Source organism: Oryx dammah, unplaced genomic scaffold, assembly GCF_014754425.2.
Source record: "Oryx dammah isolate SB20612 unplaced genomic scaffold, SCBI_Odam_1.1 HiC_scaffold_27, whole genome shotgun sequence".
Classification (NCBI taxonomy): domain Eukaryota; kingdom Metazoa; phylum Chordata; class Mammalia; order Artiodactyla; family Bovidae; genus Oryx; species Oryx dammah.
Window position 1 is genome coordinate 101,401,511 of NW_024070211.1, and position 19,639 is coordinate 101,421,149.

The 19,639-nt window shown below is 36.4% G+C and overlaps 1 protein-coding gene across 5 annotated transcripts in view; it reads left to right on the top strand.

Annotated features, from left to right (window-relative positions):
• The window catches only part of SLC4A10 (solute carrier family 4 member 10), a 347,705-nt gene that overhangs the window by 317,817 nt on the left and 10,249 nt on the right, over positions 1–19,639 (top strand). For all 5 annotated transcript variants that reach the window (XM_040229231.1, XM_040229232.1, XM_040229230.1 and 2 more), the window contains 5 exons: positions 1,660–1,911; positions 2,800–2,868; positions 8,909–9,082; positions 9,796–9,918; positions 19,507–19,574. In XM_040229231.1, coding sequence (XP_040085165.1) covers positions 1,660–1,911; positions 2,800–2,868; positions 8,909–9,082; positions 9,796–9,918; positions 19,507–19,574 — 686 coding nt within the window. The remainder of the gene's footprint in view (positions 1–1,659; positions 1,912–2,799; positions 2,869–8,908; positions 9,083–9,795; positions 9,919–19,506; positions 19,575–19,639) is intronic.

Sequence of the window (19,639 nt, forward strand, 5' to 3'; positions counted from 1 at the left end):
ACTTTCATCAAGAGGCTTTTTAGTTCCTCTTTACTTTCTGCCATAAAGGTGGTGTCATCTGCATAGCTAAGGTTATTGATATTTCTCCTGGCAGTCTTGATTCCAGCTTGTGCTTCTTCCAGCCTGTCTAGTCAATGTTTTTTCCAGTGGTCATGTATGGATGTGAGAGTTGGACTGTGAAGAAAGCTGAGCGCCAAAGAATTGATGCTTTTAAACTGTGGTGTTGGAGAAGACTTGAGAGTCCCTTGGACTGCAAGGAGATCCAACTAGTCTATTCTAAAGGAGATCAGCCCTGGGATTTCTTTGGAAGGACTGATGCTAAAGCTGAAACTCCAACACTTTGGCCACGTCATACAAAGAGTTGACTCACTAGAAAAGTTTCTGATGCTGGGAGGGATTGGGGACAGGAGGAAAAGGGGATGACAGAGGATGAGATGTCTGGATGGCATCACCGACTCGATGGACATGAGTTTGAGTGAACTCTGGGAGTTGGTGATGGACAGGGAAGCCTGGCATGCTGCAATTCATAGAGTCGCAAAGAGTCAGACATGACTGAGAGACTGAACTAAACTGAACTGAACCTGTCTCCAGAACTTAGACTCTTAACCATCTTATTATATTGCCTCTCATGAAGTAGTCATTAAAAGTTGGAATGGAAGATAGCATTTGCTAACTCTTAGGCTTTACATTGTCAGTTTCCTATGGGTGATGGTGACAGAACTGTTCCCCATCTTGTTTGTGTCCTCTAAGGACTCTTAGCCAATCAGTTTCCTCAAGGGAAGAATCTTCAGTTCTCCACACCTCCGCATGTCCCATGCATCCATTTTTCCTTATTTACATTTCCTATCTCATTCAAGAGAGCACTCAAGTTTGCAGCATCTGGAAGTCAGTGATGGAGTAGAATCATATAGGGGATAGAAAGCACAAAACTATCATTTTAAGAAGAGGCCAAATTTTTCTAGTGCTGCAAGAGATGAGAACAAGATAGTTCTATGCTAGGATAAAAATGAGTATGTAAAAGGAAGTTTAGCTTCTATGATATTATTTTTCACAATAAAAGTCAACCATTGAGACAAAAGAGGGTAAATGGAAAGGACTTAACAAGGGTTTATCCTTTCGGAGTTCTTAGCAAGAGGGCTTCCTGGATATTGTCAGGAAGTGGTGTCTAGTCACAACCAGGCCATTCTTAGCTCTACTGGGGACACAGTTGTTACTTTGTTTTCTCAGCCTAATGCCTGATATATAATTGATGCTCAATAATTTTTTGTATAAATTAATGATGAAAGACATGAATTACAAATTAACCTGCCCATTTAAGGAACCAAAGTAAAGGGACTGTATCTGATAATGACTTTACCTATTCAGTAAAAATAGAATGGAAACTAGTGTACTAGTAAGCCAGAATTATATCTATTAAAATATGTAGAAGTCACTATAATCGTAATTGCAGTAGGAACATCTGTAGCTTTTCTTTAAGTGGATTGTATATTTTGAGACTATTCTCTTTTTATCTTTAATTTATTTTGCATTTCAGAATCAGTTATATAAGATTCAAAATAGTACCTCTTTTCTCTTCTTTTCTGTTCTGTGGTGGTGGTGTCATTGGTATTTATGCCAAACTCAGGTAGAATGAGGATCCTGTTTTCTCTCTCTTAACAGAAAGGTTGTGGGTACCATCTGGACCTGTTAATGGTGGCTGTCATGCTGGGTGTGTGCTCCATCATGGGCCTGCCGTGGTTTGTGGCTGCCACTGTCCTTTCTATCACTCATGTCAACAGCCTGAAACTGGAATCTGAATGTTCAGCTCCAGGAGAACAACCCAAATTTCTTGGCATTCGGGAGCAAAGAGTTACAGGGCTTATGATTTTCATTCTCATGGGCTCATCAGTCTTTATGACTAGTATTCTCAAGGTAATGAAATCTCTCTCTGAGAGAAGGCAGAATATATATATTATTGTTTAAGAAATTTCATTTGAGTCTAAGCCATCAATTTGTAAATATTGTATGGCATGTGATGAAAGTGATGAATTTTTTTTTTACCATGTTTATATAGCTTCTTACCAAGGGAAATTATGTGCTATATTTTAGAATCCTTAAGTATGTAAAAAATTTAATCTGGCAAAGTAAATTTGATGTATAAATTATTATTGTAATTTTGAAATGGTAATCAAGTTCTGGGAAACAGTCACTCATCTCTGACTAACTTGTGACCTGAGTTTACTGTATGCCTACACAAAAGAAAGTTTCTAATTTCTTGTCAGTGGACAGATATATTTGAAATTAATATTACTTAGTAAAGGGAGAGGCATAGAGATAAGCAGTGCCATGATCATGGCCACATATACAGTTTTGTATTTTAAATGTTCCATAAAATTACTACATGGACATCGTTATTGGATATATTTTTTTAATGTTTAAAATAATTGAATTCATTTTAAAGATTTTAATTCATTTTAAATAATTGAATATTATAGTTCCCTAATGTAGCATAATAATATACTTGATATTTATCGTTTATTATACATCATGAGATTTGTTGATTTTGACCTATTAAATATGTCTAATAGACTTATTATTATCCCTTTTTAGATATTGGAAAACTAAGGCACAGAAAGCTTAGGTAACTTACCTGAGGCTATGCAGCTAAAAAGTGCTAGAGCTGGGATTTCTGTGTCTTCTGACTCTGTCCCATACTTCTAATATATTTACCTTCTGTGTTTTTCTTTGGAAGTACAAAATGTCTCAACCACATTATATTTGAAAATAACGTGTGCCTTTGTTCTAATTGTTCTTTTACAGTTTATTCCTATGCCAGTGCTATATGGAGTGTTTCTTTATATGGGTGCTTCATCACTAAAAGGAATTCAGGTAAATTACTTTATAATAATATAGTAAGTAAAGTATATACAGTAAAGCTGTGATGACATATCTTAAGGTCTGTTGATGCAAAGTCACTTGAGAGCTAAGAAAATGTCGTTATCTGAGGAGTAGCTTTCAGTCTACAGTTACATTTCTTAAAAATTTCTTAAAATGGTTCATAATCTGATGGTAATTCTGTTTACTATGAGTATATTGCAACTGTGGGGCTTCCCTGGTGGCTCACACAGTACAGAATCTGCCTGCAGTGTGGGAGACCCAGGTTCAATCCCTGGGTTGGGAAGATCCCCTGGAGACAGGAATGGCTACCCACTCCAGTATTCTGGCCTGGAGAATCCCATGGACAGAGGAGCCTGGCAGGCTACAGTCTATGGGGTTGCAAATAACTGGACATCCGAGTGACTAACACACAGACATGTTAAAACTGTAAAAAGTTTATACTTTATAATCCTTTTAGAAAAGGATATCAGTATATTTAAAACTATATAAAATATTAAAATGCTTTTAATCTTTGATACTGTGATGATGTATGTGGATCAATGAAAATAGTAAAAAAAAATATACACAAAGATGTTCCTTGTAACACATATTATCAAAATATTGGAAACAATACAATTACTCAACAACAGTAAAATTAAGCAATCTATGGTTAGTATAAATTTGATAAATTAATTTGAAATTTATAAATACAATGACCATAAAAATAACACAGTAAAAATGCTTATGACAAAGTGAAATGTGAGGTGAAAAAGTGGGAAAACAAGTTGTAACTACCACAGGTTTAAGAAACTGTGAGTGTGGGTAGATTAAAAAGGAAGGTGGAGAAAGAAAAACAATTTGTTAAGGTAATAAGATTCTGGGTGATTTTTGCCTTTTATGTTTGCTTTTCTGTTATCATTGCAATTGTCTCTATAGAATTATTTTTATAAATTAATAAGGAAAACCTTATAGATTGTTTAATTATTGGTTAAATAAATATAGTTTTTGCATTAATTTCCCATTGTTACCTAAAAAATTGCTATAAAACTTATTGGCTTAAAACAGTAAACATTTATTATCTCACAGTTTCCGTGGGTCATAAACTTGGAAATATGATAGCTGGGTGATTTTGGCTCAAGATGCCTTATGTGGCTGCTAGCAAGATGTGGACAAGAACTGCAGTCATTTGAAGGCTTGGATAGGACTAGAAGATGTTTATCCAAGATGGCTTATCCCAACGCTGTGGGCAAGAGATGGTAGTGCCTCTTTGGCTATTGATAAGCGGCCTCTCCATCAGACACTTAAGTGTCATCACAACAGAGTGTCATCACACATCACACCCAATGTCCATCCGAATGAGAAATATGAGGCAGAGTGAGGCTGAAGTCACTGTGCCTACTGACAGTCTACAAAGTCACACATGGTCACTTCCACTTTTCTTATATTTGTTAGAAGCCGGTCATCGTGGCCAGTTTGCACACACGAGGAGGGAAATTTAGACTCCATCGCTTGAAGAGAATAATATCAAAGAATTTGTGGACACATTTAAAAAATACCGCAAGAGGAACTTCCCTAGTGGTACAGTGGATGAGAATCTGCCTGCCAGGGCAGGGGACACTGGCTTGACCCCTGGTTCGGGAGGATTTGACATACCATGGAGCCACTAAGCCCGTGCGCCACGACTATTGAGCCAGCACCCTAGGGCCCTCAGGTCGCAATTACTGAGCCCGTGTGCTGCAGCTGCTGAAGGCTGTGTGCCCTCGAGCCCATGCTCTGCAACAAAGTAGCCCCGACTTGCAACTGGAGAAAACCCGCAGACAGCAATGAAGACTCAGAGCAGCCCAAAATTAAATGGATAAAATTGTAAAACATTTTTTTTAAGTGCCACAAGATGATTTTAATTTTTCACTGAGGCTGTTGGCAAATTATTCCTGCTTATGTTATTATAGTGGGTTGAATAGTACCTTTTCCCTGCATATCCACCTAGAATCTCAGAATGTGACCTTATTTGGAAATAAAGTTTTGCAGATAAAATCAATTATGGATTTCAAGAGGAGCTCACCCTGAATTTAGGATGAACCCTAAATCCAATGACTGGAGTCCTTATAAGAAGATGAGAGGGCACAGAGAGACACAGGGAAGAAAGCCACATAAAGGTCGAGGCAGAGATTGGAATTTTGTCACCACAAGTCAGGGTATATCAGGAACCAACAGAAGCTGGAAGAGGCAAGAAAATTTTCTTCCCTTCAGCCTTCAGACAGAGCAAGGCCGCACCAAAACCTCAAGTTTGAAATTCTGACCTCCACACCTATGAGAAAATAAATTTCTATTGTTTAAGCCACCGAGTTGTAATTTGTTACAGCAGCACTAGGAAACTAATACAGATTTCTATTTAAAATTTCCTTTGAATAATCTTGTTTTATGACAAGACTGTTGTCATAAATTTTCTTGAAAAAGAGACTAGTTTGAGGATTATTTATTGTATAATTTATTTTTGTTGGCTAAAAGAAAATATAAATTGCCACTTTTTCTTTGACAAGATAGACTCATTACTGTTCAGTGACCTATAAAGGTACAGTCATCTGACTAAATGTTATTAATTCGTCAAATTAACACTTTTTAAGTGGAGCACAGGGTGTTAGATGATGAACTGGTGCTTTGACAGCAGACCGCAAGAGAAACAGAAATAGAAGGGTTTATTATTCATAGGTCTTCACAGGAAGGACCTGGCCCTTGAGGGGCCACGCGGGGAGGCGAAGACGAAATGGAGACAGAGAGAGAGAGACAGGACCTAGGGCAGATGTCTTTATTAGGGTCAGTGGGTGGAGCACTTTGGGGTTGCTTGGCTAAGGCTGAAACTGGGCTCTTCAGATCGGAAGAGCAGGGTTTGGTGAGCTTTACAGAGGTCTTATCTAAGCGGTGCATAAGGAGGAGAAGGCAGGGGAGGTTGTTGATCACAAGGCCCACTGGGGAAATTACACTAGGAACTTGTATTTACTTGTGACTCTGCAGGCAGCTGTCGAAGGTATGCACTTGCGTGAAGGGCTAGGGTAATTTAAGGGCGCTGCAGCATGTGTGATCGGACAGAGTGGGTAAAGCAGCAGCACCGTGGAAGATCTAGGCTAAACCCTCAGTGCTGAGGGACAGGCAGCACAGGAACTCTTTTCCTGAGAAAATAATAAATCAGCTTCTGACCTTGGGAGAAGGAAAACCTCGTAGGCCTGAGGGTGCTCTTGGATGTCAGAACAAAGACATAACTTTAACATGATGTTACTGTAAGATCACTGATCACCCAAAGTCGATAGGATGAGTGTGTTCATCCTGATACTAGATAAAAGTAACTTGGGAGGAGATGTGTTGAATCTTAAGAAATAAAGTACAATCCTCAGGGTTATAACTGAATGTTTCACTGTTATAACACTTGAGAAGTGTTATGCATTTAATTTTACTCTAACTACATTTAATTTATTCATTTATAACTTTATATATGAAAAATATATTTTAAAAGAATTGATCTGGTAAGACAGATAGGGAAGAGTGCTGAAGAGGTTTGGTTTGTTTGTTTTGCTGGGGTTTTTTTTTTTGCCTTTGGCAAAAGTTCTCTGAGTACTAATTTCATCTGTAAGTGAAAAGTATTTATTATTAGGCCTCAGGCTCACATAAATACAGCAGCAGAAGTTTAAGAAATAAAGTAAAATAATTTTGATAGCTTCAACAGATTTTCCCCCCTAATTCTACTCACATGATTTTATTATACCCATGAGCTTTGGAACTAAACAAGCATGTCAAATTTTTGAATTATTTGAGGTGTGAATCTTTCAAATGAAAGTTGAGGAAAATATTATCAAAGACCCATGAGAAAAGTATAATGAGTTCTAAATAGCACAAATGAAACATCAAATAGGGTCTAACACTAAGAAACAGAGTTAGTGAAAATTTAAGTGAGCCCTGAACTCAGGGAGCTGAAATTCCTATTTGGAATATTGTGGCTATCTGGATGGAGAAATGGGATGCTGATATTAGGACAAGATCAAAGGTACATGCAAAACTCAGAATACATTATCATGACTATCATTAGGTACTTGAGTAGTAATAATTTAAAATGTGCAGAATATCAGCAGTTCAAGAAACATGTTAATTCGTTACCCTGTTTGTTCGAAGAATCTTGTGTATTACCTGTTTGGCAATATTAAGAAATTTATCTAGGTTTCTTATTGTGCAACATGACAGGAAAAACAACATAGTGTTCTTATGAACGCTGTTTCTGTACTCAAATATATAACTACATTTATATTCATTCCAACACTTTAAGGATCCAAAGTAAAGCAAATGTGCCATTTAAGCAATAACAATGGAATCACCCACACACTGAAGTACAGTTATGCAATAACATAACTTCACACATGGAGAAATGGTAGCTGGGGAAAAAATTAGTTCTATAGAAATTGAAACATTCATTTATAGCCCTGAGGATTAAACTTTATTTTTTTCCTATTCCTATCTCCGTCATGCACTGAGTTTTATTTATTTAATGACATGTAATTTTAAGAGATATTTAGGAGTTAGAGATAAAAAGACCCAGTGAAATATTTATGGACAATGTAGGGAACAAACCATGAACTAATTCAGGACTTAGTACTCTGCATAGGTTTTCAACAAAATTTTTGGAAGGTATAAATGAATATAACTAAATAAATGGACACTGGATGGACTCAACTATGGGTGATTCTGGTTTAGATGCCCCAGGGAAGGTCATGCTGTGCCATGAGACAGGTAAAAACAGAAGGAAAGTGTTGAACTGGGGATATGAGAAGCTGTCATCATGTAAAACATGATATATGACACTTATTTGACTCTATGGGCATTTTTGTTCCTTGGCGTATTCGAGTAATTTTGGAAAATTTGATGAAGATTGCTTACAATATTCTCATATAAATTAGCTAAGGACTAAATCTAATGTTACTCTTGAAACACATAGGAGATATTCCATGGTATGAAATAGAACTGACAGTGATTGAAACTGTCATTTTCTAAATCATCACTTCTTGTTGGAAACATTGAAAACTGTAAAATTTGGCCTGAGAAAAATCAAACAAAATGATCTGCATAAAACAAAGCTAGCATGCAGTACATTTTGTTAAGTAAAATATGATTGAAGATTTCAGATTCTTGTGGACATTTAATCTATAAAATTTGAATTGAGAAAATTAACTTTGATGGATAAAAATGTCAAAGCTATTAAAATAACATCTAGTCCAAAAATAAAGTACTGTCTTTATGATAAAGTTTAACAGAAATAACCTTGATCCAGATGAAAATAATGTTAATAAGATACAATTGAAAATATATAAAAATGATTTGACAGTGTAGTAGAGGAAACTGATCAATAAATTAAACTGTTAAAATTTGCTCTGGAAATACCTTATTAATAATAATTCATCTAGGTTAAAACTTTATGGCCAAGGTATTTGTATTTTTAGAAACAGCACCAAAACCTTTTATGGGGATGAAAATGGCAAGGTCAAAACAGCAGAGGCAAAATAAGGAGGTACATCCTACACAGCAGCTGCATGTGAGTTTAGAGCTCAAGACGGAAAGAGCTGCAGTAGAGACTGAGGGCTGAGAGTCTAGCAAGTATGTGAAAGTTGAAACAGTGGGTATGGATGAAATGTTCAGTAAAGAAGGGTGCAGGGAACCCCAGTACTTAAAGGACAAGTAAAGGAAGAAATTGAGATGTGATGATGAAGACGAGGGTGATGATTATGTTTTGTCTCAAGGCTATATTCTCTGAGGGAGCAATGTTTAGCATTGGCATCAGTGTTATTAAACTCTTCTAAATTATAACCTGTATCCACATTTGAGAAAATATGGGATATTATAAAACTGAAGTGGTGGTATTTCAGGATGCACACTTAACAATCCCATAGTCATGATGCCCAGATGTCAATGGAAGTGTGATCTAGAGCTACCGTATATTGGACTATATTATACATTTACTTGTCCTACTTTTATTGTTGTCTGTAAAAAGCAATTTAGTCTGTTTATCTTTTAGTTCTTTGATAGAATAAAGCTCTTCTGGATGCCTGCAAAACATCAACCAGATTTTATATATCTAAGGCATGTGCCACTTCGAAAAGTCCATCTCTTCACAGTTATTCAGATGAGTTGCCTCGGCCTTTTGTGGATAATAAAAGTTTCACGAGCTGCTATTGTCTTTCCCATGATGGTATGACACTTCTAAGTCACCTCTTTTTCTCCCTCTGATTTTCTGCTTTCACTAAAAATCCATGAACAAGTTGGAACAATAGAATAATTTTGAACAGTTATTGGAAACCTTGGTATAAACTTTAGCCACTAAAACTAGTAATTAAGATTGGGTTTTAGATTATATATGAATTTCAGTGATTCATACTAGTTTTATCTCTATCATTCTGAACATTAGTTTGAATTAATTAAAATTGGGTGGAAAATGTAAACTTTCACAATTTAACTTTAAAGATATACTAGCAAATCTGAAAAGTTAAAGAAATTTTAAAATTAAATTTTATTAAATATTTTAGATGAGTTTCAAATATTTCAAAGCTAAAGTATTAGAATTTGAATGACTATAAATGATTAAAATATCAGCATAGGTATTAAAGGTTTAATATTCTTAAAGTGTTTTTAAGGAAATGGTCAAAAATATAGTTTTTTTCATTGCTTCTTTAAATGCCTCCTATAATGGGTAGAATCATAGCCATTATTCTGGAGACGTGGTAAGAAAACAAATTGAAGGAAGCAAAAGTTAGACAATATCTATTATACACATATATATATCAAAATTTCACTTTAATATCAGACCTAATTGTAGTTGACTTGTTTCTACCAAAAAACAAACCAATCTAAATCTCCCATTTATATTTTTTCATTTGTTTTAAAATCTTTTATTACTTCCTTCAGGTGTTAGCTCTGGTATTTGTAAGAAAATTGATGGACTTTTTGTTTACCAAACGGGAACTCAGCTGGTTGGATGATTTGATGCCTGAGAGTAAGAAAAAGAAACTAGAAGATGCTGAAAAAGAAGTAAGTCAGAGAAAAATCAATATCTTATAAAGAAAAAGCAACACATGCACAGTAACAGCTCTGCAAAAGAAATTATTGTGTTTATGTTTAGTGATTACTAACAAGCACAGGTGGACTACTTTGAAAGATGAGTGTATCAAATCATAAAGCTGAAACTTGAACAGAGAGAGCACATATCTTATATGAGCAAACTTTAGTGAAATATGCAAGTACTTTGTACTTCATTATCCTTCAAATTATAAGGTTTATTTTTCTGATTCCTCCCCTTAGGATGGCAGAAACTTGCTGATCCTTAACTGTTTCCAAATTGTGATCAAACAGTGATTGCTTTTTGGTTGAATATGTGAGAAGAAAAAAAGAGACATTATTACTGTTGGTATTTTCCTAGGGAACAAAGTTTTAATCAAAAGATTCTAATTCTAGTTAAAAGATAACATTAGTTATTCTTGAAATATATGAAATGTTTAATAGGAAAGCATGTTGCTCTGATTTGCTTTCATCACTTCTTGGCCTTTTGATTAGATCAAGTGTGGTTTTCTTTCAAAGTGCTTTCAGTTCAGTTCAATCACTCAGTTGTGTCTGACTCTTTGCAACCCCATGAACCGCAGCACGCCAGGCCTCCCTGTCCATCACCAACTCCCGGAGTTTACCCAAACTCATATCCATTGAGTCGGTGATGCCATCCAACCATCTCATCCTCTGTCATCCCCTTCTCCTCCTGCCCTCAATCTTTCAAAGTGCTTTAGGACTGAGTAAATATTGTTTGAGAAACTTTGGGGATTTTATTACTTTCACAAACTAGTGATTTATCCTATTCTGTTTTACATGTTAAAACAATTTAAGTTTTATGACATTTAAAATTCATGTATAAATCTGGATCTATTTTGAAGGCTAGTAGTCATAATATTTTTAAAGTATTGCAAAGAGTATAAATGAAAAATAAATGACCAGTGCATCATTTAGCAGAATGACTGAGTCCATAAGTTGTAAAACAGAAGAACAAAATTTCTGTGTAACTGGAAATGAATTTGAAAGAAAATACTTAGTGAGACTTGTGCATTATTCCCTCCATTTTTTCTTCTACAAAGCAGTCAGTAAATGTATTTAGTTTCCTCTCTGTGGTATATTTTCTCAAGCCATGGGCATATTCCTCTTTCTTCTGGGGAATTTGTTTGCAAACATTTCAGTGGTCTTAGGTTTTACTTAACCATTAGATGAGTCCAGATTAGGCCATGAAGTCTAATGGGATTTCTGCTCAGATGTTTCTACAAACATCTCTACATAATATGTGACTGTCTGGCATTTCTTCACGTTTCCATGGTGAAAAGATTGTCCTATATGTTGTAGAAGGCATACTTTGAATTATACTTCTAGCCATACTAAGGGAATGGCAAATCACTCCAGTATTCTTGCCTCAAGAACCTCATGAACCGTATGAAAATTAATACTGATATAATTTTGAAAATGTCAATATAAAGTTATCAAGCTTCTTTATTTTTCTAAGGTTGATATACTCATATTTAAGTATGAGAAATTTTTAAAAAAAAATAGTGCTTTAACTATTTTTCTGTTTTTTCTAAGCTTTAACTACTTTTCTAAGTTTATACTCTCATTTAAGTGTGAGAGATATTTTAATAGTGCTTTAATTAGGATATTTGGATAATCTGTATATGATTTTAGGGCTTTATTAAAGGTTTGCAGTCCTCCTCAGGTACTATTCAAGAAAAATGCAACAGAATTTGGTATAAAATAAATGTAAATAAAGTGAACATGAATATAGAAATATTAAAGGCTTAAACTATTCATACTTGACATAATTAAAATTTATTTCGGTTGAAACTATTTTCTAAGAAGTTTCAAATTCTAAGGAAGACAACTTTGAATACAAAACTCATTGACCACAAGGTTTTCCTTAGATTCCCTGATAATGAGAATGTTAAGTATTCTGATGCAGTAACTTGTAAATGTAATTTTGCCTTATTTTCCTGCTTTGATTTCCTGTCAAATGTCTTTACTATTTCTGTAGGAATCAGCTAGCAACAGCCCCAGGCATACAATCCTATCTTCTACAGCATTCATGTTATGCCATATCCGTACCATGGAGCATTCTTGCCCTTCTACTTTGTAAAAAGAAAAATGCCATGTATATATAATTGTTACCATCTTTCAGTCACTAAGCCGTGTCCTACTCTTTGCAGCCCCATGGACTGCAGCATGCCAGGCTCCTCTGTCCTCCACTATCTCCTGAAGTTTGCTCAGATTTGTGTTCATCAAGTTGATGATGCTATCTAACCATCTCATTCTCAACCATCTCATTCTCTGCCATCCCATTCTCCTTTTGTCTTCAGTACTTCCCAGCATTAGACTCTTTTCCAGTGAATTGGCTCTTCGCATCAGATGACCAAAATATTGGAGTTTCAGCTTCAGCATCAGTCCTTCCAATGAATATTCCGGGTTGATTTCCTTTAGGATTGACTGGCTTGATCCATATGAATAGTATATACAATATATTATGCTTAATATTTCTTCCCTTTTTTCATTCAAAGAAAGTTTCATATTCTTCCTTTATATGTCTGTAAAATAGAAAGCAAATTTGACAGTAATCATAAATGTATTAGAATATGCTATTTCCATTGCTGAGAACCATTCACATAGCTGCATATGTATGGTACTCATATGTATGTGTGCCATATGTCCATTTTGGAATTTAGTAACTTCAGATAGGCAGAGATGCTATGGAATGAGCTTCTAATCTTTTTACATTATAGACTCATTATATACCAATGGTTATTGACTGTTTTATGATGTAGATAAAGAATTTAGAAGTAATTAATATTACTAAATCTAAGTATTTTCTAAAAGGATTCAAAAAGAGATAAAGGATTTATTGAGGAAAAGTTACAGCTGTATCCTTCAGTTCAGAGTATGAGAAAAACTAAAGGAAAATGCCTTGCAATACATTAATCAGGTGGGTTTACAGACCTTTAAATTCTCAATTAGATTAATATGATGTACTTTAATGTGATCCTCAGTACTTATAAAGAAACAAGTAAACCAATAATACAGTCATGAAATAATCCATAGTAGGACATTAAAATATAGTTCTGACCAGTGCAATGAAAGATAATTCTACATTTGACAACTGGAGAGAGAAAGTATAATTTAAAGATAATAGCTTTCTAACCTGGAATTAGTATTAAAAGAATATGATCAGTATAGAGAGTAGGAAGCTTTAAGAAGGATTATACTGAAACTCAGAGAGGACAATGGCAATGCACTCCAGTACTCTTGCCTGGAAAATCCCATGGACGGGGGAGCCTGGTGGGGTGCAGTCCATGGGGTCCCTGGGAGTCGGACACGACTGAGCAACTTCACTTTCACTTTTCACTTTCATGCATTGGAGAAGGAAATGGCAACCCACTCCAGTGTTCTTGCCTGGAGAATCCCAGGGACGGCAGAGCCTGGTGGGCGGCCATCTATGGGGTCACACAGAGTCGAACATGACTGAAGCGACTTAGCAGCAGCAGCTTACTGAAACTGAAATTCTGGTTGATTTTCTACTTGGTAACCCAGATTTCAGTATTTCATTTACTTGAGGCTTATGGACTCCACTGAAGAGTGTGATCTTACTGTAGCATCTTATACCAAGGCCCAGTCTTCCAGAAGACTGGAGAAGACATTTACATGAATGTGGTAAATGAACAAGTTCTACCCAAAATGTTGCATTTCTACAATTACTTAGATTAATTGAGTAACTCTGATTGTGATCCGGAAAGATGGTAAAGAGCAGAAATGTCTCAGTTCACTGAGATTTGAATTTTAAGTAGACTCACCTCTAGTCCTTTTGATGATAGTTACAAGCTTGTACCTTTATCTTTCAGGGCTTTACTATCAGTAGCCCACTTCTGGTCTTATGGCATTGAGAAAACATTAGTTTGACCTTAAAATTCAATAATGAGTTAAGCAGAATAAATAGCTACACAGGCCAGTCCAAGGTCGCAGAGCTTCTGTTCCAAATTTTCATGTACTTCATGCATATGCATATGCATATGGTTCAGTTTTTAGAAAGAAAGGATTATAATCAGGATAGAAATGAATATTGGAACCCTGACATTTTGCACATTGCTCTGTGTAAAGGGAAGACTGCAGAATCAAATTCTGGATGTCCAAATGTGCTCAGAGTACCAACACACTTTACTTCCTACTTCAGTATTCTCTAGGACATTGTACACATTTGACAAAAGGGCTGCTGATAAAGCAGAAAGCCCCCCAGAATGTTTGCTCCTCGGTGAGGGAGGAGGAGGTTAATGTTAGATAAATCCTAGAAATTCAGCTCTGCTCAGTGATCATGATATTGACATCTCTTGGTCTGTGGGAGGTTCACTCCAACATATATGCTATGGTGAAGAAAAGGAGGGGTGCAAGGGGACTTACGATCTGTTTGAAACAGGCTCGTGAGCAAGGCCAAGATTATACATATTAGAGAGCATATCTTATGCTAAGAAAGATCAGTATCAGTTGTGGATTTAGGAAGCATGGCCTAATTATTGTACAGGCAAATCTTACTTCTAGTTGAATCTCAGAGCAAGGCAAGCATATTATTCTTCCTCAAGCAGTGGTTTTCAAAGTGTGGTCCTAGGATCTCTGCTGTATCAGCCAACACCTGTCAACTTGTCATAAATCTGAATTCTTGGACCCTACTCCAGAGCTACTGAATCAAAACTCTGGATATGGGCCCAGAAATCTGTGTTAACAAGACCTCCAGGTGATTCTCATGAGTTCTGAAATCTGAGGTATGACCTTTCCTAAACCCCCAAGATCTGTATCACCAGAATATATTCCTATAAATCCAGAGTTACTCTGTCAGAATTTTTTAATTTTATAATAATTTTGATAAGTCAATTAGAGAAACTGAATCAAATATGCTGATGAAAAACGTATGTTGCATCCATCTGTTTACATGAATTCTATATGGACTACTGCTCCCCTCCTTTTTTTTCTTGTCAGTTTTCATCGTTCAAGTGAGTAGTTGTATGTATTGGCTCTTCTGCATATTGGAAGTCTTAAGGAATATCTCTTATAATATTTTATGGTTTACAAATAATTATAGGGGCGCGTGTGTGTGTTTGTGTGTGTGTGTGATGTTTGTAGCATTATCTATCCTATTAGTAATTGAGGAAGGAGATGCTCAGGCACTTCGTGCATTCTGTTGCATTTCATGTTCTCTTGCATGAAATTGAAGGGGTTGAACTTGATTTCTGAATTCCCTTCCATTTTTTAATATCTAAGGATTCTAAAATTGCTGAATGTTTTCTCTAATACTCTCGACACCTTTGTGAACACTGGCTCTGTGCTGCTGTTGATTGTACTTTGAGCTGGTTTAGGACTCCTCTATAGATACAGATTTACATGAAAAATGGATACAGTAGCATGCTATCTGTTTCACTAAAGGTAGAGCATTTATTAGATATCATAATATATGAATTGTATTTTTTACACTATCACAAACCATAATTCAGATTCGTGATCTAACTTTATATGTAAATCCTTTATCAAAACACACCACAGTTTACCTCTGATTTTATTTTCCTTTTCTACTTAGCACAGGCCTTTCGCCCCAGCCAGGCTAGTTGTTCGTTATTGTGAAAACATGTCTTATTTTTTCCTACCTTTTATTACCTTGTTTCTTCCTACTTAAATCTCTTCCTTTCTATTATCAAACTGATCAGATGAGACTGGCCCAGATACCACTGCCTCTTGTTCTGTTCTTACAGTGATCCTTCTTGTCCTCTAAGAGTAAGGTTTATGACTCTCTTTTCATTGTTGTATGCCCAGTACCTAGCATACAACCCGTTATGAAAAATGTATTTGCTTATTGGATTCATGAATAGCTCCTGGATTATTCTTTTTATTCACTGTGTGCTTAGCACATGATACATACCCAGTAAATGTTTGAGTGCTGTTGAAGAGATTCATTTTTAAGCCTCTATATTTCTGCTTTTTACTGGGTATAGAATCAACTGTCCTTCACTTTGTTTAGTCTCAGAACAATGCTTTGGTTATCTGAATAAAAAGTTGGTGTTCAAATCAGACTATGAACATTCCTGTAGTCAAATTGGCAAAACCCCCTCAAGTGCTCTTTGGTAAACTTTGATCATCATCCTTGTAGAACTCAGCAGATTTTTGATGGACACTGTGTAAATGAAATGCTGAATGGAACTCATTTTAGGATATTTCAGACTAACAAAGTTAAGGATACCCAGTAAGCTTTTTGCTTTCTCTCTCTTTCCTTGTATGATGGAGATAAAAGAGGTTGTGATTGTCGTGACGGCTAGTGCCTGATTTGACTGCTCCTCCCCAGAAAGTCTCGATTTTTGGCTTCCTCACAGAGCTGCCTGGGATGCAGCCGGCCCTCTATCCCCAAGCTCTGGGGCCCACCCAGCTTCCTTCTGGCACTGAAGGCAGCGGCTGCTCCGCCACCCTTCTCTTCAGATAAGCATGGCTTGGAAATGCTATCTTTAGAGGTGATGAGTTTTTGTTTGGATAGAATTATGACTAGTATAAAGCCCACACATGCTAACAAGCCACAGAGTGCAAAATAATTATTGAAAGTAATTTGAGAGAAAAGTGGAAAATCATCTGAGGAAAAAAACAAAATTGTTCCCAAAGCTTTGATCCAATTTTTTCTGTTAGATTGAATCTTGAGCCTTAGTTTTCTGCTGCCAGGTAATCCAGGCATTGATGGCACCATTGTTCTCTTCAGTTCCTTTCTTTTTTCCCCAATTTTTACTCTTTATTAAACCTTTCTACCTGGCTTATTTACATTTTATTATGAGTTGGTCAGAAAAGATACTACATACCAATCTTACCTTTCAGTAGAAAACCAAGAAAAGAATTACGTTTTGCTTGTGTTTGGTTTTACTTAAATAACACCGGGGATTGGTGATTGTTTACTCTTTATGTCCCTCCACGCGCATCATCAGGGCTTCCCTGATAGCTCAGTTGGTAAAGAATCTGCCTGCAATGCAGGAGACCCCAGTTCTATTCCTGGGTCAGGAAGATCCGCTGGAGAAGGAATAGGCCACCCACTCCAGTGTTCTGGCCTGGAGAATTCCATGGACTGTATAGTCCATGGGGTCACAAAGAGTCAGACACGACTGAGCAACTTTCACTTTCACATGTGCATTAAGATAACCTTTTCTATAGAAAAAGTAACCCTTTCTTCCTGAAAGGATAAATGTGTTCTACCCGTGGCCTCAATGGTGTGCATATAAATTAATATGGTCCATGTATCATTTCCATATATAGAAACTAATCCATTTGCAAGGCATGCGTCATTTTAGACTACGGATTAGCTCTGCACAAGTGCTTAAATATATAATTTCAAACCAATGATACTGTCTACTCACTTTGAATTAGTTCTGATGGTACCTCCACATAACATGGGGAACAGGCATAATACATAAGAAATAATATATATTTTAGAGGTCTTCAAAGAAAAATTTTCCTTGATATGTAACAGAGAAAGAGAATAGAATAAATTCCCATAATGCAAAGGGATAACAGCTACATGTCAATAGTATCACAGAGTACAGATATAACACTGGTTGGTTGGGAGGGCAGCTTCTAAGCAGAGAAATAGCATATCCCATACAGTCCTCTGACCTCTCCTTTATTACATAGGTTAGGCAGAGGTATTCTAACGCCTAAGACCTCAGCAGAGCCTGAGGGCTCAGCAGAGGGGAGCATGCCTGGTCACAGGTTAGATCTGTACAGAGAGCATTTCAAGAGTGAAAACAAGACCTGCCCCCACATTGCCTCATAAATTCATAGGCTAGCTGAAGAGGAGGTAGAAAACACCATTTCTTTAAGTAACAAGAAAAATGGTTGTGGTTCTTCAGACTAGGCAGCATGCAAATTGAGGACCCTAGGAATAGACTTGTATGCCAGAAAAAATGATATCAACCAAAGCTGATTTAGACCAGCCAAGCTTCTGCTAAGCTACTGAAAGAGGGAAAGCAATGACCTTCCAGGGCCTTCCTTTTTTTCTCTCTTCAGTTCCCAATTTGGTCAGGAAAGTGACCTAGCTCTTCATCTCTCCACAACTTAAAATTTCATTTCTGGAGTTAGGGCCAATAATTCTAACAGTTTTAAATGGCCCCAAATAGTTCTCTAAACTTGAACATTCCTGATTGACCCATTTGAAAATAAATGCATGAAATAGGAGCTATAATCTGTAGCTACTACATTTAATTTTTGGTACATGGAAAAAGGCTAATGATAACATTATTGCAAATTAAACTAGGGTGTTTCAGTGCTACGTAAGTTTATCTTCATCCCAAAGATATACTTTTAAAACATTTGTTGTTCAATTGTTAAGTTATGTCTGACTCTTTGTGACTCCATGAACTTCAGCGCACCAGGCTTCCCTGTCCCTCACTATCTCTTGGAGTTTGCCCAAACTCATGTCCATTGAGTCTGTGATGCCATCCAACCATCTCATCCTCTGCTGCCTTCTTCTCCTTTTACATTCAATCTTTCCCAGCATCAGGGTCTTTTCCAATGAGTCAGCTCTTCTCGTCAGGTAGCCAAGGTATCAGAGCTTCAGCTTCAGCATCAGTCCTTCCAATGAATATTCAGGGTTGATTTCCTTTAGGATTAACTGATTTGGTCTCCTTGCTGTCCAAGGGACTCTCAAGAGTTTTTTCCAACACCACAGTTTGAAAGCATCAATTCTTTGGCACTCAGCCTTCTTTATGGTCCAACTCTCACATCCATACATGACTACTAGAAAAACTATAACTTTGACTATATGGACTTTGTATATGAAGAAATGAATATATGAAACATTTCTACCCTTTGGAGAAGGGTGGAATATTGCACTGAAGAAGAAATCTGAGGCCTAAAACAAAAGCATATATTGAGTCTTAAGTGGAAAGTACTCCTGTGTTCTGGTCCATACAGGGACTTCTACTTCCCCATATCTTCCACTGTCTGTTACCAAGTCTCTAGAGCAGTGGTCCTCAGACCAGTGTGGTCTTCAAACCAGCGTAATCAGCATCACCCAAGATGTGTACTTAGGCCCTACTCCAGATCTACTGAATCAGACTCTGGAGGTACAGCCCAGTAATCTATATGTTTAATACACCTTCCAAGTGGTTCTGGTGTAAACGAAAGTCTGAGAACCACTGCTCTATTAAATACGTCTCTTGTTGCTTTCTAATGGAGCATTCTGGGAATGTAATTTCAACTTTACAATAATGAAAATGATTACCAATACATTTGTCCTTGTAAAATTTAGATTTTTGTTTTAATCTGCTTGGAAATTAACCATATTCTATATTGAATGACATGAAGGAGATTGTTGTTAGCATTTAAATTGCTTTGTGGTATGAGACTCTCATTAATTACTTCTGTTCTTGGTAGCTGATACTTTATTGAAAGGACCTGTGCTAGCATTAATAAATGCAAACAAAGTGGAAGGTTCTGAGGTTAATGAGATAGTGAAATATTAATTTCTGTTTCTTCTTTAATGTAAAATGGAGGCTCATCAGATTCACATTGTATATTTTACATTTGTCTTTCCAGGAAGAACAAAGTATGCTAGCTATGGAAGATGAGGGCACAGTACAGCTCCCACTGGAAGGGCAATATAGGTAAGATATAAATGTAAAAACACACCAACTGGAGTAATATAATATGTTGTTATATACGCTACTTG